General features: G+C 47.5%; 1 protein-coding gene across 1 annotated transcript in view; it reads left to right on the top strand.

Annotated features, from left to right (window-relative positions):
* Positions 1-27,679, top strand: part of LOC110533186 (glycine receptor subunit alpha-3) — a 116,676-nt gene that overhangs the window by 52,483 nt on the left and 36,514 nt on the right. The window contains exons 4-5 of the mRNA XM_090187590.1: positions 6,801-7,024; positions 15,335-15,417. Of these exons, the coding sequence (XP_090043716.1) occupies positions 6,801-7,024; positions 15,335-15,417 (307 nt within the window). The remainder of the gene's footprint in view (positions 1-6,800; positions 7,025-15,334; positions 15,418-27,679) is intronic.

Here is a 27,679-nt window from a genome sequence, read left to right on the forward strand (position 1 = left end):
GTGGTAGACTAGAGTCACGTGGTAGACTCGTCACATGGTAGACTAGAGTCACAGAGTCACATGGTAGACTAGTCACGTGGTAGACTAGAGTCACGTGGTAGACTAGAGTCACGTGGTAGACTAGAGTCACAGTCACACGGTAGACTAGAGTCACGTGGTAGACTAGTCACAGTCACATGGTAGACTAGAGTCACAGTCACATGGTAGACTAGAGTCACGTGGTAGACTAGAGTCAGAGTCACGTGGTAGACTAGTCACGTGGTAGACTAGAGTCAGAGTCACGTGGTAGACTAGAGTCAGAGTCACATGAGAAACTAGAGTCAGAGTCACATGGTAGACTAGAGTCACATGGTAGACTAGAGTCACAGAGTCACGTGGTAGACTAGAGTCAGAGTCATATGGTAGACTAGAGTCACATGGTAGACTAGAGTCACGTGGTAGACTAGAGTCAGAGTCACGTGGTAGACTAGAGTCAGAGTCACGTGATAGACTAGAGTCAGAGTCACATGGTAGACTAGAGTCACAGAGTCACGTGGTAGACTAGAGTCACGTGGTAGACTAGAGTCACGTGGTAGACTAGAGTCACAGGGTAGACTAGCGTCACATGGTAGACTAGAGTCACGTGGTAGACTAGAGTCAGAGTCACATGGTAGACTAGAGTCACATGGTAGACTAGAGTCACGTGGTAGACTAGAGTCACAGAGTCACGTGGTAGACTAGTCACAGTCACGTGGTAAACTAGAGTCACGTGGTAGACTAGTCACGTGGTAGACTAGAGTCACAGAGTCATGTGGTAGACTAGAGTCAGAATCACGTGGTAGACTAGAGTCAGAGTCATGTGGTAGACTAGTCACGTGGTAGACTAGAGTCACAGAGTCATGTGGTAGACTAGAGTCAGAGTCATGTGGTAGACTAGAGTCAGAGTCATGTGGTAGACTAGAGTCACGTGGTAGACTCGTCACATGGTAGACTAGAGTCACAGAGTCACATGGTAGACGAGTCACGTGGTAGACTAGAGTCACGTGGTAGACTAGAGTCACGTGGTAGACTAGAGTCACAGTCACACGGTAGACTAGAGTCACGTGGTAGACTAGTCACAGTCACATGGTAGACTAGAGTCACAGTCACATGGTAGACTAGAGTCACGTGGTAGACTAGAGTCAGAGTCACATGGTAGACTAGTCACGTGGTAGACTAGAGTCAGAGTCACGTGGTAGACTAGAGTCAGAGTCACATGAGAAACTAGAGTCAGAGTCACATGGTAGACTAGAGTCACATGGTAGACTAGAGTCACAGAGTCACGTGGTAGACTAGAGTCAGAGTCATATGGTAGACTAGAGTCACATGGTAGACTAGAGTCACGTGGTAGACTAGAGTCAGAGTCACGTGGTAGACTAGAGTCAGAGTCACGTGATAGACTAGAGTCATGTGGTAGACTAGAGTCACGTGGTAGACTAGAGTCAGAGTCACATGGTAGACTAGAGTCACAGAGTCACGTGGTAGACTAGAGTCACGTGGTAGACTAGAGTCACGTGGTAGACTAGAGTCACATGGTAGACTAGCGTCACATGGTAGACTAGAGTCACGTGGTAGACTAGAGTCAGAGTCACATGGTAGACTAGAGTCACATGGTAGACTAGAGTCACGTGGTAGACTAGAGTCACAGAGTCGCGTGGTAGACTAGTCACAGTCACGTGGTAGACTAGAGTCACGTGGTAGACTAGTCACGTGGTAGACTAGAGTCACAGAGTCATGTGGTAGACTAGAGTCAGAATCACGTGGTAGACTAGAGTCACGTGGTAGACTAGAGTCACAGGGAAGACTAGAGTCACGTGGTAGACTAGAGTCACGTGGTAAACTAGAGTCAGAGTCACATGGTAGACTAGAGTCACGTGGTAGACTAGAGTCACGTGGTAAACTAGAGTCAGAGTCACATGGTAGACTAGAGTCACATGGTAGACTAGAGTTACATGGGATTTCTAGAAGAACATCTTAAACAAAAGTGGAGACTGTGTCAGTGTCATGTCAGACAAGTAGGACCTCAAGGGGCCCATATAGACTACAGTATGTTTACCATAGGACCTCAAGGGGCCCATATAGACTACAGTATGTGTACCATAGGACCTCAAGGGGCCCATATAGACTACAGTATGTGTACCATAGGACCTCAAGGGGCCCATATAGACTACAGTATGTTTACCATAGGACCTCAAGGGGCCCATATAGACTACAGTATGTTTACCATAGGACCTCAAGGTGCCCATATAGACTACAGTATGTGTACCATAGGACCTCAAGGGGCCCATATAGACTACAGTATGTGTACCATAGGACCTCAAGGTGCCCATATAGACTACAGTATGTGTACCATAGGACCTCAAGGGGCCCAAATAGAATACAGTATGTGTACCATAGGACCTCAAGGTGTCTGTATAGACTACAGTATGTTTACCATAGGACCTCAAGGTGTCTGTATAGACTACAGTATGTGTACCATAGGACCTCAAGGGGCCCATATAGACTACAGTATGTGTACCATAGGACCTGAAGGTGCCCAAATAGAATACAGTATGTGTACCATAGGACCTCAAGGTGTCTGTATAGACTACAGTATGTTTACCATAGGACCTCAAGGTGTCTGTATAGACTACAGTATGTTTACCATAGGACCTCAAGGGGCCCAAATAGAATACAGTATGTGTACCATAGGACCTCAAGGTGTCTGTATAGACTACAGTATGTGTACCATAGGACCTCAAGGGGCCCAAATAGAATACAGTATGTGTACCATAGGACCTCAAGGGGCCCATATAGACTACAGTATGTGTACCATAGGACCTCAAGGGGCCCAAATAGAATACAGTATGTGTACCATAGGACCTCAAGGGGCCCATATAGACTACAGTATGTGTACCATAGGACCTCAAGGGGCCCAAATAGAATACAGTATGTGTACCATAGGACCTCAAGGGGCCCATATAGACTACAGTATGTGTACCATAGGACCTCAAGGGGCCCAAATAGAATACAGTATGTGTACCATAGGACCTCAAGGGGCCCATATAGACTACAGTATGTGTACCATAGGACCTCAAGGGGCCCGTATAGACTACAGTATGTGTACCATAGGACCTCAAGGGGCCCATATAGACTACAGTATGTGTACCATAGGATCTGAAGGGGTCTGTATAGACTACAGTATGTTTACCATAGGACCTCAAGGGGCCCATATAGACTACAGTATGTGTACCATAGGACCTCAAGGGGCCCATATAGACTACAGTATGTGTACCATAGGACCTGAAGGGGTCTGTATAGACTACAGTATGTGTACCATAGGACCTCAAGGTGCCCATATAGACTACAGTATGTGTACCATAGGACCTGAAGGGGTCTGTATAGACTACAGTATGTTTACCATAGGACCTCAAGGGGCCCATATAGACTACAGTATGTGTACCATAGGACCTCAAGGGGCCCATATAGACTACAGTATGTGTACCATAGGACCTGAAGGGGTCTGTATAGACTACAGTATGTGTACCATAGGACCTCAAGGTGCCCATATAGACTACAGTATGTGTACCATAGGACCTGAAGGGGTCCATATAGACTACAGTATGTGTACCATAGGACCTCAAGGTGCCCATATAGACTACAGTATGTGTACCATAGGACCTGAAGGGGTCCATATAGACTACAGTATGTGTACCATAGGACCTCAAGGGGTCCATATAGACTACAGTATGTGTACCATAGGACCTCAAGGGGCCCATATAGACTACAGTATGTGTACCATAGGACCTCAAGGTGCCCATATAGACTACAGTATGTGTACCATAGGACCTGAAGGGGTCCATATAGACTACAGTATGTGTACCATAGGACCTCAAGGTGCCCATATAGACTACAGTATGTGTACCATAGGACCTCAAGGTGCCCATATAGACTACAGTATGTGTACCATAGGACCTCAAGGTGCCCAAATAGAATACAGTATGTGTACCATAGGACCTCAAGGGTCTGTATAGACTACAGTATGTGTACCATAGGACCTCAAGGTGCCCAAATAGAATACAGTATGTGTACCATAGGACCTCAAGGTGCCCAAATAGAATACAGTATGTGTACCATAGGACCTCAAGGTGCCCATATAGACTACAGTATGTTTACCATAGGACCTCAAGGTGCCCAAATAGAATACAGTATGTGTACCATAGGACCTCAAGGGGCCCAAATAGAATACAGTATGTGTACCATAGGACCTCAAGGTGCCCAAATAGAATACAGTATGTGTACCATAGGACCTCAAGGTGCCCATATAGACTACAGTATGTTTACCATAGGACCTCAAGGTGTCTGTATAGACTACAGTATGTGTACCATAGGACCTCAAGGTGCCCATATAGACTACAGTATGTGTACCATAGGACCTCAAGGGTCTGTATAGACTACAGTATGTGTACCATAGGACCTCAAGGTGCCCAAATAGAATACAGTATGTGTACCATAGGACCTCAAGGTGTCTGTATAGACTACAGTATGTGTACCATAGGACCTCAAGGGGCCCATATAGACTACAGTATGTGTACCATAGGACCTGAAGGGGTCTGTATAGGATACAGTATGTGTACCATAGGACCTCAAGGTGTCTGTATAGACTACAGTATGTGTACCATAGGACCTCAAGGGGCCCAAATAGAATACAGTATGTGTACCATAGGACCTCAAGGGTCTGTATAGACTACAGTATGTGTACCATAGGACCTGAAGGGGTCTGTATAGAATACAGTATGTGTACCATAGGACCTCAAGGTGTCTGTATAGACTACAGTATGTGTACCATAGGACCTGAAGGGGTCTGTATAGGATACAGTATGTGTACCATAGGACCTGAAGGGGTCTGTATAGACTACAGTATGTGTACCATAGCACCTGAAGGGGTCTGTATAGACTACAGTATGTGTACCATAGGACCTGAAGGGGTCTGTATAGGATACAGTATGTGTACCATAGGACCTGAAGGGGTCTGTATAGGATACAGTATGTTAGTGTGTCTCTATAAGAAGGACTAGAGATGGACTGAGTATTGCAGAAACATGTGGGACGATCACCACTGTTAGATATTTCCCAGATGGGTTGGAGGCCCTGTCCGCCATCACAGATTAGAGAAAAAAAGGATGTTTGAATAAGAGACGAAATCGCACAGCGTTTCGCGAGCACCAGTGTCAGTTCAATGAAAAGTGAACTCCCAAATGTGAGGTTTGTTACCCTGTTCAGTCTGTCTGTGTCAGAAAGCGGGAGAGAGCAGGCTCAGTGTCATTATTCATGATCAGCTGCTGAACGAATACACATTGTGGAACTACCGTTAGCAACTGATTTGGGATCAGCTCTCCCTAGCCGAGTCCTAACGTTAACCATTATGAAAACGAACAACCACACAGGCCCCTGGACCATGAGCAAAACAAACACCGTCATGCCTAATCAAACCTATCCCAATTTTCCCAGCTGTTCTTCTCAGTGGTCTGTCTGCCTTTTCAGCTCTGAACGAGCTCAAGTGAATAGATATTGTCATTCCCGTTAAAGTGATGAGTGCTAATGGTAATAGTGCACCATATGTTTGATAGCAGGAGAGCTGACGTTGTCTCCGAACAGCAGATGCCTTCAGATGGGATATGCCGGTCCTTTTCTCTCCACTGCACTTTATGTAACATCTACTCTATATGTTCATGAAAAATCTAATAAAAGCAAATAAAAAATGTCTTGCGTTTTCACCCGGCTGAGGTAGACAAGATATGTAATTACAGCTTGGTATTTGCTCAGCAACACTGGTAAAAAAAAAAAGGCAATTTAGATTGATGTATCCCCTGAAATGAAGTATGATTTTTTTTTAATATATCACCTAGTTGAAAGTAAACAAAGGCTGAAACAGATGTTTATTTTTGGAGCATTCATTAAAACAATTTAGAGGTCTTTAGGGCATGTCAATTTTGACAGGGCTTTTTCCCCTATGGAACATCAAATCTGTGCAGTACTATACATGAATTCAACTGGACAGGGTATGGGCCGTACACTGCAACATGGACTATGGGGAATCGGACGTAGAGATGTAAGGGACATTTTTAAGAAGCAAATCCCTATAAAGCATCAGCTTCATTAGAAAGCCCCGGTGGCGTGTGGCTAAGTGACCGTGATGGCAGCACAGAGAACAGGGAAAGGAACTGAAAGAATAGGGGAGTTGATCCCGGAAGCACCAGAGGCATCCGACGCATCCGCGCCCCGGGTCCCCACCATGTGGGGACTTCATGGTCCTCTCTGCCTTGGTTCATTGATGTCAGCACTCTGAACATCAGCAGGGACCACCAGGACCTTAGAGGGGAGGATACAGTACTGACTTCGGGTCCCCAAAGTGTCACCACCATATGCGGACTTCGCGCCCCTGTAGGTGCCCCTATGCCTGGTTCAGTGGTGCCTGCTCCATGAGCATCAGCTGGGACCACGAGGACCCTAAACTCAGACCTCTGGGGGAATGTGATGAATGCAGAGGGGCAGGACACAGTACTGTAGCTCAGTGTACCATGTTAAAACCCTGCAGTCAACTGCAAATCACAACCTGTCACTAATTCCCTACTCCTCTTGCTTCCTCTCCCCTCTCCCTTGTTTCCTCTCCCCTCTCCCTCCCTCCCTCCCTCTCCCCTTTCCCTCGCTCCCTCTCCCCTCTCCCTTCCTCCCTCCCTCTCCCTCGCTCCCTCTCCCCTCTCCCTCCCTCCCTCTCCCCTCTCCCTCCCTCCATCCACTAGGACTACAGAGTGAACATCTTCCTCCGTCAAAAGTGGAACGACCCCAGGTTAGCGTACACAGAGTACCCTGACGGTTCTCTGGACCTGGACCCCTCTATGTTGGACTCTATCTGGAAACCTGACTTGTTCTTCGCCAACGAGAAAGGGGCCCATTTCCACGAAGTCACCACAGACAACAAGCTGTTAAGAATATTCAAGAACGGCAACGTCCTCTATTCTATACGGTGAGTGTGTACAGTATGGATCCCACTAACACCCATTTCACATTATAATACCTAACTTAACCAAAATGGGCTGGCTCGGATAATTCCATCAACTATGGTGGATTCATTACCAGGCTAGCTCAGTACAGCTTGGTTTGGCTCAGCTCAGTTTGGCTCAGTAGTGTGAAAAACCCTCAAGAGGTGTGGGCCTACGCATCATCAAATGACCATCTTACGTTGATACATCAATCACATAATCAGACTATAGGTCCGTTGAACGGCCCGTAACTCACACCGAGTCTTATCCCAACTCGAAACATTCAATCCACGACACTCTTTATAATAAAAGGTGCTATCTAGAATCTAAAAGGGTTCATCGGTTATCCCCATAGGAGAACCCTTTGAACAATTTTTTGGGGTTCCAGGTAAAACCCTGTTGGTTCCATGTAGAACCCTATTGAGTTCTATGTAGAACATGGAACCCAAAAGAGTGCTACCTGGAACCTGGAACTAAAAAGGGTTCTCCTATGAGGACAGTTGAAGAACTCTTTTGGAACCCTTTTTTCAAAGTGTACTGACAAAAATGCTCTGCCACACCCTCAATCAAGCTGGGACACTTCTCATCTTCTGTCATTAAACATACTGTTATGGTGAGTGAATGAGGACCCAAAAGCGAACTAACTTAAACAGAGCTTCTTTAATAACCAAACATAGGTAGGCTCAGATAGACCGGCAGATTCCGACAGGACAGGACAAGGTTACAGCAAACATGACGATAGTCTGGCTCAGGCATGAAACACAAACAAGAATCCGACAAGGACAGGAACAGAAACAGAGAGAGATATAGGGACCTAATCAGAGGGAAAAAGGGAACAGGTGGGAAACGGGGTGAATGGGTAGTTAGAGGAGACAAGGAACAGCTGGGAGAAAGCGGGGGAGAAAAGGTAACCTAACAACGACCAGCAGAGGGAGACAGGGTGAAGGGAAAGGACAGAGACAAGACACAACATGACAGTACCCCCCCACTCACCGAGCGCCTCCTGGCGCACTCGAGGAGGAAACCTGGCGGCAACGGAGGAAATCCTCGATCAGCGCACGGTCCAGCACGTCCCGAGAGGGAACCCAACTCCTCTCCTCAGGACCGTACCCCTCCCAATCGACAAGGTACTGGTGACCACGGCCCCGAGGACGCATGTCCAAAATCCTGCGGACCCTGTAGATGGGTGCGCCCTCGACAAGGATGGGGGGGGGGGGGGGAAGACGAGCGGGGGCGCGAAGAACGGGCTTAATACAGGAAACATGGAAGACCGGGTGGACGCGACGAAGGTATCGCGGAAGAAGTCGAACTGCGACAGGATTAATGACCCGAGAAATACGGAACGGACCAATGAACCGCGGGGTCAACTTGCGAGAAGCCGTCTTAAGGGGAAGGTTCTGAGTGGAGAGCCAAACTCTCTGACCGCGACAATATCTAGGACTCTTAGTTCTACGCTTATTAGCAGCCCTCACAGTCTGCGCCCTATAACGGCAAAGTGCAGACCTGACCCTCTTCCAGGTGCGCTCGCAACGTTGGACAAAAGCCTGAGCGGAGGGGACGCTGGACTCGGCGAACTGAGATGAGAACAGCGGAGGCTGGTACCCGAGGCTACTCTGAAAAGGAGATAGCCCGGTCGCAGACAAAGGAAGCGAGTTGTGGGCGTATTCTGCCCAGGGGAGCTGTTCTGACCAAGACGCAGGGTTGCGAAAAGAAAGACTGCGTAAGATGCGACCAATAGTCTGATTGGCCCGTTCTGCTTGACCGTTAGACTGGGGGTGAAAGCCGGAAGAGAGACTGACGGAAGCCCCAATCAAACGGCAAAACTCCCTCCAAAATTGAGACGTGAACTGCGGACCTCTGTCCGAAACGACGTCTGACGGAAGGCCATGAATTCTGAAAACATTCTCGATGATGATTTGTGCCGTCTCTTTAGCAGAAGGAAGCTTAGCAAGGGGAATGAAATGAGCCGCCTTAGAGAACCTATCGACAACCGTAAGAATAACAGTCTTCCCCGCTGACGAAGGCAGTCCGGTGACAAAATCTAAGGCGATGTGAGACCACGGTCGAGAGGGAATAGGAAGCGGCCTGAGACGGCCGGCAGGAGGAGAGTTACCGGACTTAGTCTGCGCGCAGACCGAACAAGCAGCCACGAAACGACGCGTGTCATGCTCCCGGGTGGGCCACCAAAAACGCTGGCGAATGGAAGCAAGCGTACCCCGAACGCCAGGGTGGCCGGCTAACTTGGCAGAGTGAGCCCACTGAAGAACGGCCAGACGAGTAGGAACGGGAACGAAAAGAAGGTTCCTAGGACAAGCGCGCGGCGACGGAGTGTGAGTGAGCGCTTGTTTTACCTGCCTCTCAATTCCCCAGACAGTCAACCCGACAACACGCCCCTCAGGGAGAATCCCCTCGGGGTCAGTGGAGGCTACTGAAGAACTGAAGAGACGAGACAAAGCATCAGGCTTGGTGTTCTTAGAGCCCGGACGATAAGAAATCACGAACTCGAAACGAGCGAAAAACAGCGCCCAACGCGCCTGACGCGCATTAAGTCGTTTGGCAGAACGGATGTACTCAAGGTTCCTATGGTCAGTCCAAACGACAAAAGGAACGGTCGCCCCCTCCAACCACTGTCGCCATTCGCCTAGGGCTAACCGGATGGCGAGCAGTTCGCGGTTACCCACATCATAGTTACGTTCCGACGGCGACAGGCGATGAGAAAAATACGCGCATGGGTGGACCTTGTCGTCAGAGAGGGAGCGCTGAGAAAGGATGGCTCCCACGCCCACCTCTGACGCGTCAACCTCGACAACGAACTGTCTAGAGACGTCAGGTGTAACAAGGATAGGAGCGGATGTAAAACGATTCTTGAGGAGATCAAAAGCTCCCTGGGCGGAAACGGACCACTTAAAGCACGTCTTGACAGAAGTAAGGGCTGTGAGAGGAGCTGCCACCTGACCGAAATTACGGATGAAACGACGATAGAAGTTCGCGAAGCCGAGAAAGCGCTGCAGCTCGACGCGTGACTTAGGGACGGGCCAATCAATGACAGCTTGGACCTTAGCGGGATCCATCTTAATGCCTTCAGCGGAAATAACAGAACCGAGAAATGTGACGGAGGAGGCATGAAAAGTGCACTTCTCAGCCTTCACAAAAAGACAATTCTCTAAAAGGCGCTGGAGGACACGTCGAACGTGCTGAACATGAATCTGGAGTGACGGTGAAAAAATCAGGATATCGTCAAGGTAAACGAAAACAAAGATGTTCAGCATGTCTCTCAGGACATCATTGACTAATGCCTGAAAGACAGCTGGAGCGTTAGCGAGGCCGAAAGGAAGAACCCGGTATTCAAAGTGCCCTAACGGAGTGTTAAACGCCGTCTTCCACTCGTCCCCCTCCCTGATGCGCACGAGATGGTAAGCGTTACGAAGGTCCAACTTAGTGAAAAACCTGGCTCCCTGCAGGATCTCGAAGGCTGAAGACATAAGAGGAAGCGGATAACGATTCTTCACTGTTATGTCATTCAGCCCTCGATAATCTATGCAGGGGCGCAGAGACCCGTCCTTCTTCTTGACAAAAAAAAACCCCGCTCCGGCGGGAGAGGAGGAGGGGACTATGGTACCGGCGTCAAGAGCTACAGACAAATAATCTTCGAGAGCCTTACGTTCGGGAGCCGACAGAGAGTATAGTCTACCCCGGGGGGGGGTGGTTCCCGGAAGGAGATCAATACTACAATCATACGACCGGTGTGGAGGAAGAGAGGTGGCCCTGGACCGACTGAACACCGTGCGCAGATCGTGATATTCCTCCGGCACCCCTGTCAAATCACCAGGCTCCTCCTGTGAAGAAGAGACAGAGGAAACAGGAGGGATAGCAGACATTAAACATTTCACATGACAAGAGACGTTCCAGGAGAGGATAGAATTACTAGACCAATTAATGGAAGGATTATGACAAACTAGCCAGGGATGGCCCAAAACAACAGGTGTAAAAGGTGAACGAAAAATTAAAAAAGAAATGGTTTCACTATGATTACCAGAAACAGTGAGGGTTAAAGGTAGCGTCTCACGCTGAATCCTGGGGAGAGGACTACCATCCAGGGCGAACAAGGCCGTGGGCTCCTTTAACTGTCTGAGAGGAATGTCATGTTCCCGAGCCCAGGTCTCGTCCATAAAACAGCCCTCCGCCCCAGAGTCTATTAAGGCACTGCAGGAAGCTGACGAACCGGTCCAGCGTAGATGGACCGACAAGGTAGTGCAGGATCTTGAAGGAGAGACAGGAGTAGTAGCGCTCACCAGTAGCCCTCCGCTTACTGACGAGCTCTGGCCTTTTACTGGACATGAAGTGACAAAATGACCAGCGGAACCGCAATAGAGACAGAGGCGGTTGGTGATTCTCCGTTCCCTCTCCTTAGTCGAGATGCGGATACCTCCCAGCTGCATGGGCTCAGCACCCGAGCCGGCAGAGGAAGATGGTAGTGATGCGGAGAGGGGGGCGACGGAGAGCGCGAGCTCCTTTCCACGAGCTCGGTGACGAAGATCAACCCGTCGCTCAATGCGAATAGCGAGTTCAATCAAGGAATCCACGCTGGAAGGAACCTCCCGGGAGAGAATCTCATCCTTTACCTCTGCGCGGAGACCCTCCAGAAGACGAGCGAGCAAGGCCGGCTCGTTCCAGCCACTGGAGACAGCAAGAGTGCGAAACTCAATAGAGTAGTCTGTTATGGATCGATTGCCTTGACATAGGGAAGACAGGGCCCTGGAAGCCTCCTCCCCAAAAACAGATCGATCAAAAACCCGTATCATCTCCTCCTTAAAGTCCTGATACTGGTTAGTACACTCAGCCCTTGCCTCCCAGATTGCCGTGCCCCACTCACGAGCCCGTCCAATAAGGAGAGATATGACGTAGGCGACACGAGCAGTGCTCCTGGAGTAAGTGTTGGGCTGGAGAGAAAACACAATATCACACTGGGTGAGGAACGAGCGGCATTCAGTGGGCTCCCCAGAGTAACACGGCGGGTTATTGATTCTGGGCTCCGGAGATTCGAAAGCCCTGGAAGTGGCCGGTGGATCGAGGCGGAGATGGTGAACCTGTTCTGTGAGGTTGGAGACTTGGGTGGCCAGGGTCTCAACGGCATGTCGAGCAGCAGACACTTCCTGCTCGTGTCTGCCTAGCATCGCTCCCTGGATCCCGACGGCTGAGTGGAGAGGATCCGAAGTCGCTGGGTCCATTCTTGGTCGGATTCTTCTGTTATGGTGAGTGAATGAGGACCCAAAAGCGAACTAACTTAAACAGAGCTTCTTTAATAACCAAACATAGGTAGGCTCAGATAGACCGGCAGATTCCGACAGGACAGGACAAGGTTACAGCAAACATGACGATAGTCTGGCTCAGGCATGAAACACAAACAAGAATCCGACAAGGACAGGAACAGAAACAGAGAGAGATATAGGGACCTAATCAGAGGGAAAAAGGGAACAGGTGGGAAACGGGGTGAATGGGTAGTTAGAGGAGACAAGGAACAGCTGGGAGAAAGCGGGGGAGAAAAGGTAACCTAACAACGACCAGCAGAGGGAGACAGGGTGAAGGGAAAGGACAGAGACAAGACACAACATGACACATACAGCCAGAACGGGGGGTGTCACAATGTTGTGTAAATCTCAAGGCGGAGCGGTGAATTGTTGAAAGCCTTGAGTCGACGGCATCAAGTCGGGTTGAGTTATGGAGTTGTGTAGTGGCAGGGCCGTAGAAAAGCTGTGATGGAAGGCTGAGAGGATATGACACGACGGAGCGGAGGGATCCCATCGGCCATGGAGTCCGTCCGCAGCCTGGCGCCTCCGGGGTGGAGGACGTAATTAAAACATGTCCAATTTGCAACCGTCAGCCTTCTTCGTTTTGTCTCTATCCCTTTGCTCATTCTTTCATTCCCTCTCCTCCAACTGGATGCCTCTCTCTCCATCCTTCTCATCTCTCTGCCTCTCTCTTTCTCTCCTCTCTCTTCTTTTTCCTCTCTCTCTTTCTTTTTCCCCTCTCTCTCCTCTCTTTCTCTCTCTCCTCACCAGCGATTTGCAGCACTACTGGTTCAACACTGAGCCAAGTTTACTTGACACTTGACAGGATTTGTCCAGGCATGATACATGTGAATGTACACTTAGGAAAAAAAGGGTTCCAAACGGTTCTTCGGCTGCCCCCATAGGAAAACCTTTTTGGGATCCAAGTAGAACTATTATGGGTTCCATGTTGAACCCTCTGTGTAAAGGGTTCTACATGTAACTCGAAAGGGTTCTACTTGGAACCAAAATGGTTCTACCTGGAACCAAAAAGGGTTCTTCGAAGGGTTCTTCTATGGGGACAGCTGAAGAACCCTTTTAGATATCACTTTTTTTCCTAAGAGTGTAGGTTAGGCTGGACAATGTTGAATTACTGTTTAATGGATGCCCCGCTTCACTTTTCTCAACACCCCAATTTAAGAAAAATACTAATAATCAGATGTGTTATTTTTGACCAATATATGCTCTGTCAATGCACTGTCCGCTCTTTTTTGAGGCTTTCCCAAGAGACCAAACCGACTCAGATCACTCGCTCAGATCATGTTCGAGCCTCGGATTGGACAGTGAAACACACACGCTGGCACCTGAAGTCGACGTGCAGATGTTTAATTTCTCTCTAATGCTAAAGGATAGTAACATCTCATCCTGTGTTCTTGGAATCTCTCTCACGCCTTCAAGGCTGAAGCCAGCGCAAATTCCTACTATTTATGTGTCCAGGTTAAACGTGGGACGTCCCTCATTATAAACAAACAGTCGGTTAAATTCATGGTTATTGCATCGGAGATCAGGGCATTCATCAGCAAAGACACAGTGCAAGCTGATAGTATTTTGGACAGCCAAATTGAAGTCAAAATGATTGATGAAATCAAAGTGTGTCAGATGAATGGCGATTTGCGATGTACAACTTACTACTGGTAGTACCGGTAAAATGTAAGTACCGATAACACCGCGACGGAATGCGTTTGAAGTGATGATGCGCCGTCAACAACAGCTAGCACGTCGAGCAAAGTGCATCGCCAGTGGCACGCACACACTTCATGCAGATCAGCATCAGTATTCGTGGCAGCCAGACGAGACAGTCGAAGGAGGAGGCGGTGAGAAGTTACTGGGCTCGCATTTAGTCACGTTTGATCTATGTAGATTGATGCTTCTAATTGTGCATGTATTAACAGCATCTTCTTTTTTATGATGATGATGATGAAAGGTTATACTGTATGGCTGGATTGATGTATTTTATCCACTGCTACATTAATTTGGTAGACCTTACTCTATGAGAGGCCTAATCATATTTGTATGAATATTTTGTCAACGCCTCGGCTATAGAGATGCATTCAGGTAATGAACTCATTATTGTGCATCAACATTTGAATTTGATTACAATTATTTACAGTTAATCATTCTTGAATTTGTTAGGCTATACAATTAAGCAGATGAATGCACTGATAAAACATTCATACATTCATAACTTTATTTTTTTCAATCATATTTGAATATGATAGAATATTATATTCTATTATACATCCTATGTGAATAATGTTAATTAATGTTAATTTGTGTATTAATAATGATAATCTGATAATCAGTCTGAAATTGAATATTTTGCGTATTGTTCATGTCCATATAGCCTGGGACAATGTGGTAAAGTCTTGTAATTCCTTATCCTCCTGAATGATTCATTTTTTTTTTTTTTTGCTCGCTCGCCTCCCTTTTCTGGGGGGAAAATCCGTTAAACAGTGAATCAATTTTGTCTGGCCTTAGCAGAAAATCTGCTACCACCTAATGTGATGGGTACCTACATAAAGGAATTCAAAACACATTCATAACCCATACTTAGCACATTCATAACCCATACTTAACACATTCATAACCCATAATTAACACATTCATAACCCATACTTAACACATTCATAACCCATACTTAACACATTCATAACCCATACTTATCACATTCATAACCCATACTTAACACATTCATAACCCATACTTAACACATTCATAACCCATAATTAACACATTCATAACCCATACTTAACACATTCATAACCCATACTTATCACATTCATAACCCATACTTAACACATTCATAACCCATACTTAACACATTCATAAGGCACGTGATAATGCTGATGAATATGCAAAGTAGGTATGAATGCCTAATGTGTAGCCCCTTTCAAGTCAAACGATACCTATGCCTTATAGTTGGGATGTATACTCAAATGTTTTTATTTTCTATTGTCTGTTTTCCAGATTGACATTAACCCTCTCCTGTCCGATGGACCTGAAGAACTTCCCCATGGACGTGCAGACGTGTATCATGCAGCTAGAGAGCTGTGAGTACAGCACTATAGTATTACTGGAGTAGTACTGCAGTATAGCAGTATTTAGTATGCTATCCACCCATTACAGCCCTGTGACTGCAGTATCCATCGTGGATATGTGGAATAAAATGGCAAAAGCCTGTTACGTAAGATGTTCAGATTGAATTTTTCATCTGACGGGCAGTAGGGAGCTTTTTATAGTTCCAATAAATAATGAGGTCACTGGTAAAATAATCTCATCAGATTTGTGGCTGAGAGAGCGTGGGCATGGGTTTACCTGGGTAGGATAATATTGCCTTGTCATGCCAGTGTGGGTGGTATGTCCTCTTGTGACCACACAGATGCACGAATGTAGGCTCTCGCTTACACACACACACACACACACACACATTCTAACAAACACACACACACACACACACACACACCGCTGACCTAATACTCTAGGGTCTCTTCCTGCCTGGACTGTCTCTATGGCCTTGTGGAATGGACTCATACAGGCCAGTAGACCAGTCGTTATTGGTTATTGGCTGTTAGTGGAGGGTTATTAACATATATTTAGATATGCAAAAGTCTGCACTTCTAATAAGGGAGGACATGTATAAGCATATCAAGTGCCAGCTGAATATGTGCATATAAGGAGCATTTCAAGACCCAATCACTCCATCCATCAAGATGAGCCGCTTCAGTTTGTGAGTGGGGTTCCTACACAGCAGAAATCAATCCCTGTGGACCATCAATCGCTATGCGTTCCCCATCTCCCTACAGCACACTCCCCTATTAGCATTTACCACATGGAGTAAAGGAAGTGCTCCGTTACCTTGTTAAAGATGTGTGGACTTGAGGAGACACAGCACTGGATGTGTCCGCTGTCCACTAAAATACGTAGCAAATTGGCAAATACTTACAGTGGGGCAAAAAAGTATTTAGTCAGCCACCAATTGTGCAAGTTCTCCCACTTAAAAAGATGAGAGAGGCCTGTAATTTTCATCATAAGGTACACTTCAACTATGACAGACAAAAATGAGAAAAAAAATCCAGAAAATCACATTGTAGGATTTTTTATGAATTTATTTGCAAATTATGGTGGAAAATAAGTATTTGGTCAATAACAAAAGTTTATCTCAATACTTTGTTATATACCCTTTGTTGGCAATGACAGAGGTCAAACATTTTCTGTAAGTCTTCACAAGGTTTTTACACACTGTTGCTGGTATTTTGACCCATTCCTCCATGCAGATCTCCTCTAGAGCAGTGATGTTTTGAGGCTGTTGCTGGGCAACACGGACTTTCAACTCCCTCCAAAGATTTTCTATGGGGTTGAGATCTGGAGACTGGCTAGGCCTGTTACGGTGCGTGAATGAGGACCCAAAAGCGAATTAACTTAAACAGAGCTTCTTTAATTACCAAACATAGGTAGGCTCAGACGGACCGGCAGATTCCGACAGGACAAGACACGGTTACAGCAAACATGACGACAGTCTGGTTCAGGCATGAAACACAACAAACAAGAATCCGACAAAGACAGGAGCAGAAACAGAGAGAGATATAGGGACCTAATCAGAGGGAAAAAGGGAACAGGTGGGAAACGGGGTGAATGGGTAGTTAGGAGGAGACAAGGCACAGCTGGGGGAAAGAGGGGGAGAAAAGGTAACCTAACAACGACCAGCAGAGGGAGACAGGGTGAAGGGAAAGGACAGAGACAAGACACAACATGACAGTACATGACAGTACCCCCCCACTCACCGAGCGCCTCCTGGCGCACTCGAGGAGGAAACCTGGCGGCAACGGAGGAAATCCTCGATCAGCGCACGGTCCAGCACGTCCCGAGAGGGAACCCAACTCCTCTCCTCAGGACCGTACCCCTCCCAATCTACGAGGTACTGGTGACCACGGCCCCGAGGACGCATGTCCAAAATTCTACGGACCCTGTAGATGGGTGCGCCCTCGACAAGGATGGGGGGGGGGGGGAAGACGAGCGGGGGCGCGAAGGACGGGCTTGATGCAGGAGACATGGAAGACCGGGTGGACGCGACGAAGGTATCGCGGAAGAAGAAGTCGAACTGCGACAGGATTAATGACCCGAGAAATACGGAACGGACCAATGAACCGCGGGGTCAACTTGCGAGAAGCCGTCTTAAGGGGAAGGTTCTGAGTGGAGAGCCAAACTCTCTGACCGCGACAATATCTAGGACTCTTAGTTCTACGCTTATTAGCAGCCCTCACAGTCTGCGTCCTATAACGGCAAAGTGCAGACCTGACCCTCTTCCAGGTGCGCTCGCAACGTTGGACAAAAGCCTGAGCGGAGGGGACGCTGGACTCGGCGAACTGAGATGAGAACAGCGGAGGCTGGTACCCGAGGCTACTCTGAAAAGGAGATAGCCCGGTCGCAGACGAAGGAAGCGAGTTGTGGGCGTATTCTGCCCAGGGGAGCTGTTCTGACCAAGACGCAGGGTTGCGAAAAGAAAGACTGCGTAAGATGCGACCAATAGTCTGATTGGCCCGTTCTGCTTGACCGTTAGACTGGGGGTGAAAGCCGGAAGAGAGACTGACGGAAGCCCCAATCAAACGGCAAAACTCCCTCCAAAATTGAGACGTGAATTGCGGACCTCTGTCCGAAACGACGTCTGACGGAAGGCCATGAATTCTGAAACATTCTCGATGATGATTTGTGCCGTCTCTTTAGCAGAAGGAAGCTTAGCAAGGGGAATGAAATGAGCCGCCTTAGAGAACCTATCGACAACCGTAAGAATAACAGTCTTCCCCGCTGACGAAGGCAGTCCGGAGACAAAATCTAAGGCGATGTGAGACCACGGTCGAGAGGGAATAGGAAGCGGCCTGAGACGGCCGGCAGGAGGAGAGTTACCGGACTTAGTCTGCGCGCAGACCGAACAAGCAGCCACGAAACGACGCGTGTCATGCTCCCGGGTGGGCCACCAAAAACGCTGGCGAATGGAAGCAAGCGTACCCCGAACGCCAGGGTGGCCGGCTAACTTGGCAGAGTGAGCCCACTGAAGAACGGCCAGACGAGTAGGAACGGGAACGAAAAGAAGGTTCCTAGGACAAGCGCGCGGCGACGGAGTGTGAGTGAGCGCTTGTTTTACCTGCCTCTCAATTCCCCAGACAGTCAACCCGACAACACGCCCCTCAGGGAGAATCCCCTCGGGGTCAGTGGAGGCTACTGAAGAACTGAAGAGACGAGACAAAGCATCAGGCTTGGTGTTCTTAGAGCCCGGACGATAAGAAATCACGAACTCGAAACGAGCGAAAAACAGCGCCCAACGCGCCTGACGCGCATTAAGTCGTTTGGCAGAACGGATGTACTCAAGGTTCCTATGGTCAGTCCAAACGACAAAAGGAACGGTCGCCCCCTCCAACCACTGTCGCCATTCGCCTAGGGCTAACCGGATGGCGAGCAGTTCGCGGTTACCCACATCATAGTTACGTTCCGACGGCGACAGGCGATGAGAAAAATACGCGCATGGGTGGACCTTGTCGTCAGAGAGGGAGCGCTGAGAAAGAATGGCTCCCACGCCCACCTCTGACGCGTCAACCTCGACAACGAACTGTCTAGAGACGTCAGGTGTAACAAGGATAGGAGCGGATGTAAAACGATTCTTGAGGAGATCAAAAGCTCCCTGGGCGGAAACGGACCACTTAAAGCACGTCTTGACAGAAGTAAGGGCTGTGAGAGGAGCTGCCACCTGACCGAAATTACGGATGAAACGACGATAGAAGTTCGCGAAGCCGAGAAAGCGCTGCAGCTCGACGCGTGACTTAGGGGCGGGCCAATCAATGACAGCTTGGACCTTAGCGGGATCCATCTTAATGCCTTCAGCGGAAATAACAGAACCGAGAAATGTGACGGAGGAGGCATGAAAAGTGCACTTCTCAGCCTTCACAAAAAGACAATTCTCTAAAAGGCGCTGGAGGACACGTCGAACGTGCTGAACATGAATCTGGAGTGACGGTGAAAAAATCAGGATATCGTCAAGGTAAACGAAAACAAAGATGTTCAGCATGTCTCTCAGGACATCATTGACTAATGCCTGAAAGACAGCTGGAGCGTTAGCGAGGCCGAAAGGAAGAACCCGGTATTCAAAGTGCCCTAACGGAGTGTTAAACGCCGTCTTCCACTCGTCCCCCTCCCTGATGCGCACGAGATGGTAAGCGTTACGAAGGTCCAACTTAGTGAAAAACCTGGCTCCCTGCAGGATCTCGAAGGCTGAAGACATAAGAGGAAGCGGATAACGATTCTTCACTGTTATGTCATTCAGCCCTCGATAATCTATGCAGGGGCGCAGAGACCCGTCCTTCTTCTTGACAAAAAAAACCCCCGCTCCGGCGGGAGAGGAGGAGGGGACTATGGTACCGGCGTCAAGAGCTACAGACATAATCTTCGAGAGCCTTACGTTCGGGAGCCGACAGAGAGTATAGTCTACCCCGGGGGGGGGGTGGTTCCCGGAAGGAGATCAATACTACAATCATACGACCGGTGTGGAGGAAGAGAGGTGGCCCTGGACCGACTGAACACCGTGCGCAGATCGTGATATTCCTCCGGCACCCCTGTCAAATCACCAGGCTCCTCCTGTGAAGAAGAGACAGAGGAAACAGGAGGGATAGCAGACATTAAACATTTCACATGACAAGAGACGTTCCAGGAGAGGATAGAATTACTAGACCAATTAATGGAAGGATTATGACAAACTAGCCAGGGATGGCCCAAAACAACAGGTGTAAAAGGTGAACGAAAAATTAAAAAAGAAATGGTTTCACTATGATTACCAGAAACAGTGAGGGTTAAAGGTAGCGTCTCACGCTGAATCCTGGGGAGAGGACTACCATCCAGGGCGAACAAGGCCGTGGGCTCCTTTAACTGTCTGAGAGGAATGTCATGTTCCCGAGCCCAGGTCTCGTCCATAAAACAGCCCTCCGCCCCAGAGTCTATTAAGGCACTGCAGGAAGCTGACGAACCGGTCCAGCGTAGATGGACCGACAAGGTAGTGCAGGATCTTGAAGGAGAGACAGGAGTAGTAGCGCTCACCAGTAGCCCTCCGCTTACTGACGAGCTCTGGCCTTTTACTGGACATGAAGTGACAAAATGACCAGCGGAACCGCAATAGAGACAGAGGCGGTTGGTGATTCTCCGTTCCCTCTCCTTAGTCGAGATGCGGATACCTCCCAGCTGCATGGGCTCAGCACCCGAGCCGGCAGAGGAAGATGGTAGTGATGCGGAGAGGGGGGCGACGGAGAGCGCGAGCTCCTTTCCACGAGCTCGGTGACGAAGATCAACCCGTCGCTCAATGCGAATAGCGAGTTCAATCAAGGAATCCACGCTGGAAGGAACCTCCCGGGAGAGAATCTCATCCTTTACCTCTGCGCGGAGACCCTCCAGAAGACGAGCGAGCAAGGCCGGCTCGTTCCAGCCACTGGAGACAGCAAGAGTGCGAAACTCAATAGAGTAGTCTGTTATGGATCGATTGCCTTGACATAGGGAAGACAGGGCCCTGGAAGCCTCCTCCCCAAAAACAGATCGATCAAAAACCCGTATCATCTCCTCCTTAAAGTCCTGATACTGGTTAGTACACTCAGCCCTTGCCTCCCAGATTGCCGTGCCCCACTCACGAGCCCGTCCAATAAGGAGAGATATGACGTAGGCGACACGAGCAGTGCTCCTGGAGTAAGTGTTGGGCTGGAGAGAAAACACAATATCACACTGGGTGAGGAACGAGCGGCATTCAGTGGGCTCCCCAGAGTAACACGGCGGGTTATTGATTCTGGGCTCCGGAGATTCGAAAGCCCTGGAAGTGGCCGGTGGATCGAGGCGGAGATGGTGAACCTGTTCTGTGAGGTTGGAGACTTGGGTGGCCAGGGTCTCAACGGCATGTCGAGCAGCAGACACTTCCTGCTCGTGTCTGCCTAGCATCGCTCCCTGGATCCCGACGGCTGAGTGGAGAGGATCCGAAGTCGCTGGGTCCATTCTTGGTCGGATTCTTCTGTTACGGTGCGTGAATGAGGACCCAAAAGCGAATTAACTTAAACAGAGCTTCTTTAATTACCAAACATAGGTAGGCTCAGACGGACCGGCAGATTCCGACAGGACAAGACACGGTTACAGCAAACATGACGACAGTCTGGTTCAGGCATGAAACACAACAAACAAGAATCCGACAAAGACAGGAGCAGAAACAGAGAGAGATATAGGGACCTAATCAGAGGGAAAAAGGGAACAGGTGGGAAACGGGGTGAATGGGTAGTTAGGAGGAGACAAGGAACAGCTGGGGGAAAGCGGGGGAGAAAAGGTAACCTAATAACGACCAGCAGAGGGAGACAGGGTGAAGGGAAAGGACAGAGACAAGACACAACATGACAGTACATGACAAGGCCACTCCAGGACCTTGAAATGCTTCTTACGAAGCCACTCCTTCGTTGCCCGGGCGGTGTGTTTGGGATCATTGTCATGCTGAAAGACCCAGCCACGTTTCATCTTCAATGCCCGTGCTGATGGAAGGAGGTTTTCACTCAAAATCTCACGATACATGGCCCCATTCATTCTTTCCTTTACACAGATCAGTCGTCCTGGTCCCTTTGCAGAAAAACAGCCCCAAAGCATGATGTTTCCACCCCCATGCTTCACAGTAGGTATGGTGTTCTTTGGATGCAACTCAGCATTCTTTGTCCTCCAAACACGACAAGTTTAGTTTTTACCAAAAAGTTATATTTTGGTTTCATCTGACCATATGACATTCTCCCAATCTTCTTCTGGATCATCCAAATGCTCTCTAGCAAACTTCAGACGGGCCTGGACATGTACTGGCTTAAGCAGGGGGACACGTCTGGCACTGCAGGATTTGAGTCCCTGGCGGCGTAGTGTGTTACTGATGGTAGGCTTTGTTACTTTAGTCTCAGCTCTCTGCAGGCCATTCACTAGGTCCCCCCGTGTGGTTCTGGGATTTTTGCTCACCGTTCTTGTGATCATTTTGACCCCACGGGGTGAGATCTTGCGTGGTGCCCCAGATCGAGGGAGATTATCAGTGGTCTTGTTTGTCTTCCATTTCCTAATAATTGCTCCCACAGTTGATTTCTTCAAACCAAGCTGCTTACCTATTGCAGATTCAGTCTTCCCAGCCTGGCGCAGGTCTACAATTTTGTTTCTGGCGTCCTTTGACAGCTCTTTGGTCTTGGCCATAGTGGAGTTTGGAGTGTGACTGTTTGAGGTTGTGGACAGGTGTCTTTTATACTGGTAACAAGTTCAAACAGGTGCCATTAATTCAGGTAACGAGTGGAGGACAGAGGAGCCTCTTAAAGAAGAAGTTACAGGTCTGTGAGAGCCAGAAATCTTGCTTGCTTGTAGGTGACCAAATACTTATTTTCCACCATAATTTGCAAATAAATTCACAAAAAATCCTACAGTGTGATTTTCTGGAATTTTGTTTCTCATTTTGTCTGTCATAGTTGAAGTTTACCTATGATGAAAATGACAGGCCTCTCTCATCTTTTTAAGTGGGAGAACTTGCACAATTGGTGGCTGACTAAATACTTTTTTGCCCCACTGTACATTTGCACAGGGGCCCGAGTGTGTCGCAAAATAATTCATGCCGATTGCTGCTGTGTCGCAGCTGCAGAGGCTTTTAGCCAGGACATCTATGTAGTACTCCCCTCGCTCTCTCTAGTCAAAACATGACTGTGATAACGCCAGTCACAAGATAACACTTTACTCCCACAGAGCTAGCAGCAGTGGCATGGACACACTGTACACACACTGTACCCCACGAAACTAAAGCCTGCTCTGCTCAGCCAGCCGCTGAACGGCTTGGATCAGATAGGCCAAGCACGTTAACCCACAGAAGATCATGTAGAAACACTCCAATCAGCAGGAATTGGAGTCAATGACTTGAGGAATATATTGAAGGAATACAGAGGGAGCACATATGATATCATATGAATGATGTATTAACAATCTGTATGATGTGCTATAACTTGGCCTGAACTTGAAGTTGCTCTATTTTTTTATAAGCAAGGTAGTGTGTTGAGGAAAGCGTATAATTTGACTTGGGTATAGGCAGAGGTTAGCATAAATGGTCAGATGTGGAAGACACTGCAGTGAGTGGGAAGTGAATCAATGTCCGGTAGCGAGTAGGAAACCCTCCTTTATGTCTCCCTCCATTACCTACAAATTAAATATGCTCAGAGGGGCGGCAGAGGGTGGATTCATTTATATTAATAGTAATGACCATGCTAAATGACCCCCCCCCACCCCCCTCCCTCGGTCTCCTCTAACTTTCCCGTCTCCTCCCCGTCCTCCCTCTCCTCCCCCCTCTACACCTCTCTAACATGTGGAAGGAAGTACAAAATGGACACAGAGACGCTATAATTACATGGAGCTCCATCATTAATTGTTGTTCTACATTTTTACACACCCTGTCCTTTCCAGTGCAGTTGCGGCCCGGGGGGATAGTTACCATGGCGCTGTACTGTTTAATGCTTGGGGAGGTCATTTGTCTTCGTTTGTACGGCCCCGGGGTTATTTCATTATTTTATGTACCACAGTTGGTGAGGCCCTTCTGGCTGGCTTTAGCCATTTGAAATGTGAGTTCAAATGTGAAAAGGGAATGACGTTGATGGGTCGATGCTCGGTGTCTGGAATGGAGGGAAATAGATAGGCATGGGTTATTTCATGTCATTTATGAAATCTTATCAATTAGAATGAATGGTGATGATGGTCGGTCTGTTGGGATACTGTAGCATCTTTAGAGTGTATGCATGGCCAGTATTTAGCCTAATAATGTCATCATTTATTGGACAGTGTATAGAGCTTTTCCAGATGCTCCAAGTGCTTTACATAGGGGGAAACGCACCTCATCCACCACCTAAGACGTAAACTGGCATTCGAAAATCAGCCATTAGTGCGAACCAATAGGAATGTAGGAGCAGAGGACGCTCTGAGTCATGTTGTGACTACAGTACATTGACTCATACTGCGGAGGCTGCTTTGACTAATTTCATCTCCCAATATTAACCGAAATGTCTGCACTGCCTAGTCCCCTGGGCTGGTGAACTGCATCATGGGATACGTCGGGTTAAAGATAAATAGCCTACATGCGGGGTGGAGATGTATTCAAGATGCTTCTATATCCAGCTGCAGATATTTCATATCATTTCCCTTGATTATTTAACTCTTGTCGGTATCTTTCAGTGTCCTTACGTTCAAATATATATTTTCCAGGGCCTCCCGGTTGGCGCAGTGGTTAAGGGCGCTGTACTGCAGCGCCAGCTGTGCCATCAGAGTCCCTGGGTTTGCGCCCAGGCTCTGTCGTAACCGGCCGCGACCGGGAGGTCCGTGGGGCGACGCACAATTGGCCCGGGTTAGGGAGGGCTTGGTCGGTAGGGGTGTCCTTGTCTCATCGCGCACCAGCGACCCCTGTGGCGGGCTGGGCGTGGGCGCAGTGTGCGCTAACCATGGTGGCCAGGTGCACGGTGTTTCCTCCGGCGCATTGGTGCGGCTGGCTTCCGGGTTGGATGCGCGCTGTGTTAAGAAGCAGTGCGGCTTGGTTGGGTTGTGAATTCGGATGACGCATGACTTTCAACCTTCGTCTCTCCCGAGCCCGTACGGAAGTTGTAGCGATGAGACAAGATAGTATCTATTACAACACGATTGTCGTAAGGAACGGACAGCGTTCTGTGTTCATGATGAAGTTTTTAATTAAAGAAAGCACTGAACACTGAATACAAACTATACAAAACACTATACAAAACAATAAACGAATAACGACCGTGAAGCTATAATGAGAACTGTGCTGGCACAAGCAACTAACATAGACAATCACCCACAAACAAACAGTGAAACCCAGGCTACCTAAGTATGATTCTCAATCAGACAACTAGTGACACCTGCCTGATTGAGAACCATACTAGGCCGAAACATAGAAATCCCCAAAATCATAGAAAAACAAACATAGACTGCCCACCCCAACTCACGCCCTGACCATACTAAATAAATACAAAACAAAGGAAATAAAGGTCTGAACGTGACAAGCTAGCTGATGGACACCATAGGAGATGTTAATGCTTCAAATGGAAAGAGGTCATTAGTGTCACGTTCTGACCTTTATTTCCTTTGTATTGTATTTATTTAGTATGGTCAGGGCGTGAGTTGGGTGGGCAGTCTATGTTTGTTTTTCTATGTTTTGGGGCATTTCTATGTTTTCGGCCTAGTATGGTTCTCAATCAGAGGCAGGTGTCATTAGTTGTCTCTGATTGAGAATCATACTTAGGTAGCCTGGGTTGCACTGTTTGTTTGTGGGTGATCTGTCTATGTTAGTGGCTTGTGTCAGCACAGGTCTCATTTTGTAGCTTCACGGTCGAATTTGGTTTATTGTTTTTGTTACTCGTTTGTATAGTGTTCAGTCTTTCTTTATTAAAGATTTTACCATGGACACTTACCACGCCGCATATTGGTCCTCTGATCCTTCTCGCCTCTCCTCTTCAGACGAAGAGGAGGACGACCGTGACAATTAGCATGACTAGTACTCAGTTAACTGGGACCTTATTCCGAGGAATAAACAAATAGATTCCTTTTTTTCCCCCCATTTCAAGGTCCCAGTTTTACATGCAGTTCCTGAGATATTATCGTAGAGTCAACATGGCTTTAGAATCAGACCTGTTTTGTTCATCTGATCACATTAGAGTACTTTCCATCCCTCCTCCTTTCACGTCAGTCACTCCATTATCTGTAAGGGCTCAGTCACCCATTCCATCCCTCCTCCTTTCACGTCAGTCACTCCATTATCTGTAAGGCCTCAGTCACACGTTCCATCCCTCCTCCTTTCACGTCAGTCACTCCATTATCTGTAAGGCCTCAGTCACACGTTCCATCCCTCATTTCATGTCAGTCACTCCATTATCTGTAAGGTCTCAGTCACACATTCCATCCCTCCTCCTTTCACGTCAGTCACTCCATTGTCTGTAAGGCCTCAGTCACACATTCCATCCTGGGAAATCATTTTTTATGGATAAACCATTATAATCCAAGGTTGTTGTGGATTGGCATACTAAATAGTGGGTTGGTATACTAAATAGTGGGTTGGTATACTAAATAGTGGGTTGGTATACTAAATAGTGGATTGGTATACTAAATAGTGGATTGGTATACTAAATAGTGGGTTGGCATACTAAATAGTGGGTTGGCATACTAAATAGTGGGTTGGTATACTAAATAGTGGATTGGTATACTAAATAGTGGGTTGGCATACTAAATAGTGGGTTGGTATACTAAATAGTGGGTTGGTATACTAAATAGTGGATTGGTATACTAAATAGTGGGTTGGTATACTAAATAGTGGATTGGTATACTAAATAGTGGGTTGGTATACTAAATAGTGGGTTGGCATACTAAATAGTGGGTTGGCATACTAAATAGTGGGTTGGCATACTAAATAGTGGGTTGGCATACTAAATAGTGGGTTGGTATACTAAATAGTGGATTGGTATACTAAATAGTGGGTTGGCATACTAAATAGTGGGTTGGTATACTAAATAGTGGGTTGGTATACTAAATAGTGGATTGGTATACTAAATAGTGGGTTGGTATACTAAATAGTGGATTGGTATACTAAATAGTGGGTTGGTATACTAAATAGTGGGTTGGCATACTAAATAGTGGGTTGGTATACTAAATAGTGGATTGGTATACTAAATAGTGGGTTGGCATACTAAATAGTGGGTTGGTATACTAAATAGTGGGTTGGTATACTAAATAGTGGATTGGTATACTAAATAGTGGGTTGGTATACTAAATAGTGGATTGGTATACTAAATAGTGGGTTGGTATACTAAATAGTGGGTTGGCATACTAAATAGTGGGTTGGTATACTAAATAGTGGATTGGTATACTAAATAGTGGGTTGGTATACTAAATAGTGGATTGGTATACTAAATAGTGGGTTGGTATACTAAATAGTGGATTGGTATACTAAATAGTGGGTTGGCATACTAAATAGTGGGTTGGCCCATGAAGTCTGCCCCTGCTTATTCCTTTAGCACAAACGACAGTGGGACATTAACAACATTGATTCCTGGTTGATCTATTGAAAGGAACAACTTATCCTTGATGCAGTGTAATCTATACTATTGATATTGTATGATACAGCATATAACACGAAGGGTATCCATGATATTTTGATCTTCCCATAAATCTGGTCTAGGTGGAGATATGAAATGTAGAAATCATCAATTGAATATGTATTTATAAAGGCTTTTTTTACGTCAGCTGTTGACA

Source organism: Oncorhynchus mykiss, chromosome 10 (assembly GCF_057628025.1).
Source record: "Oncorhynchus mykiss isolate SJ-2025 chromosome 10, ASM5762802v1, whole genome shotgun sequence".
NCBI classification, from domain to species: Eukaryota; Metazoa; Chordata; class Actinopteri; order Salmoniformes; family Salmonidae; genus Oncorhynchus; species Oncorhynchus mykiss.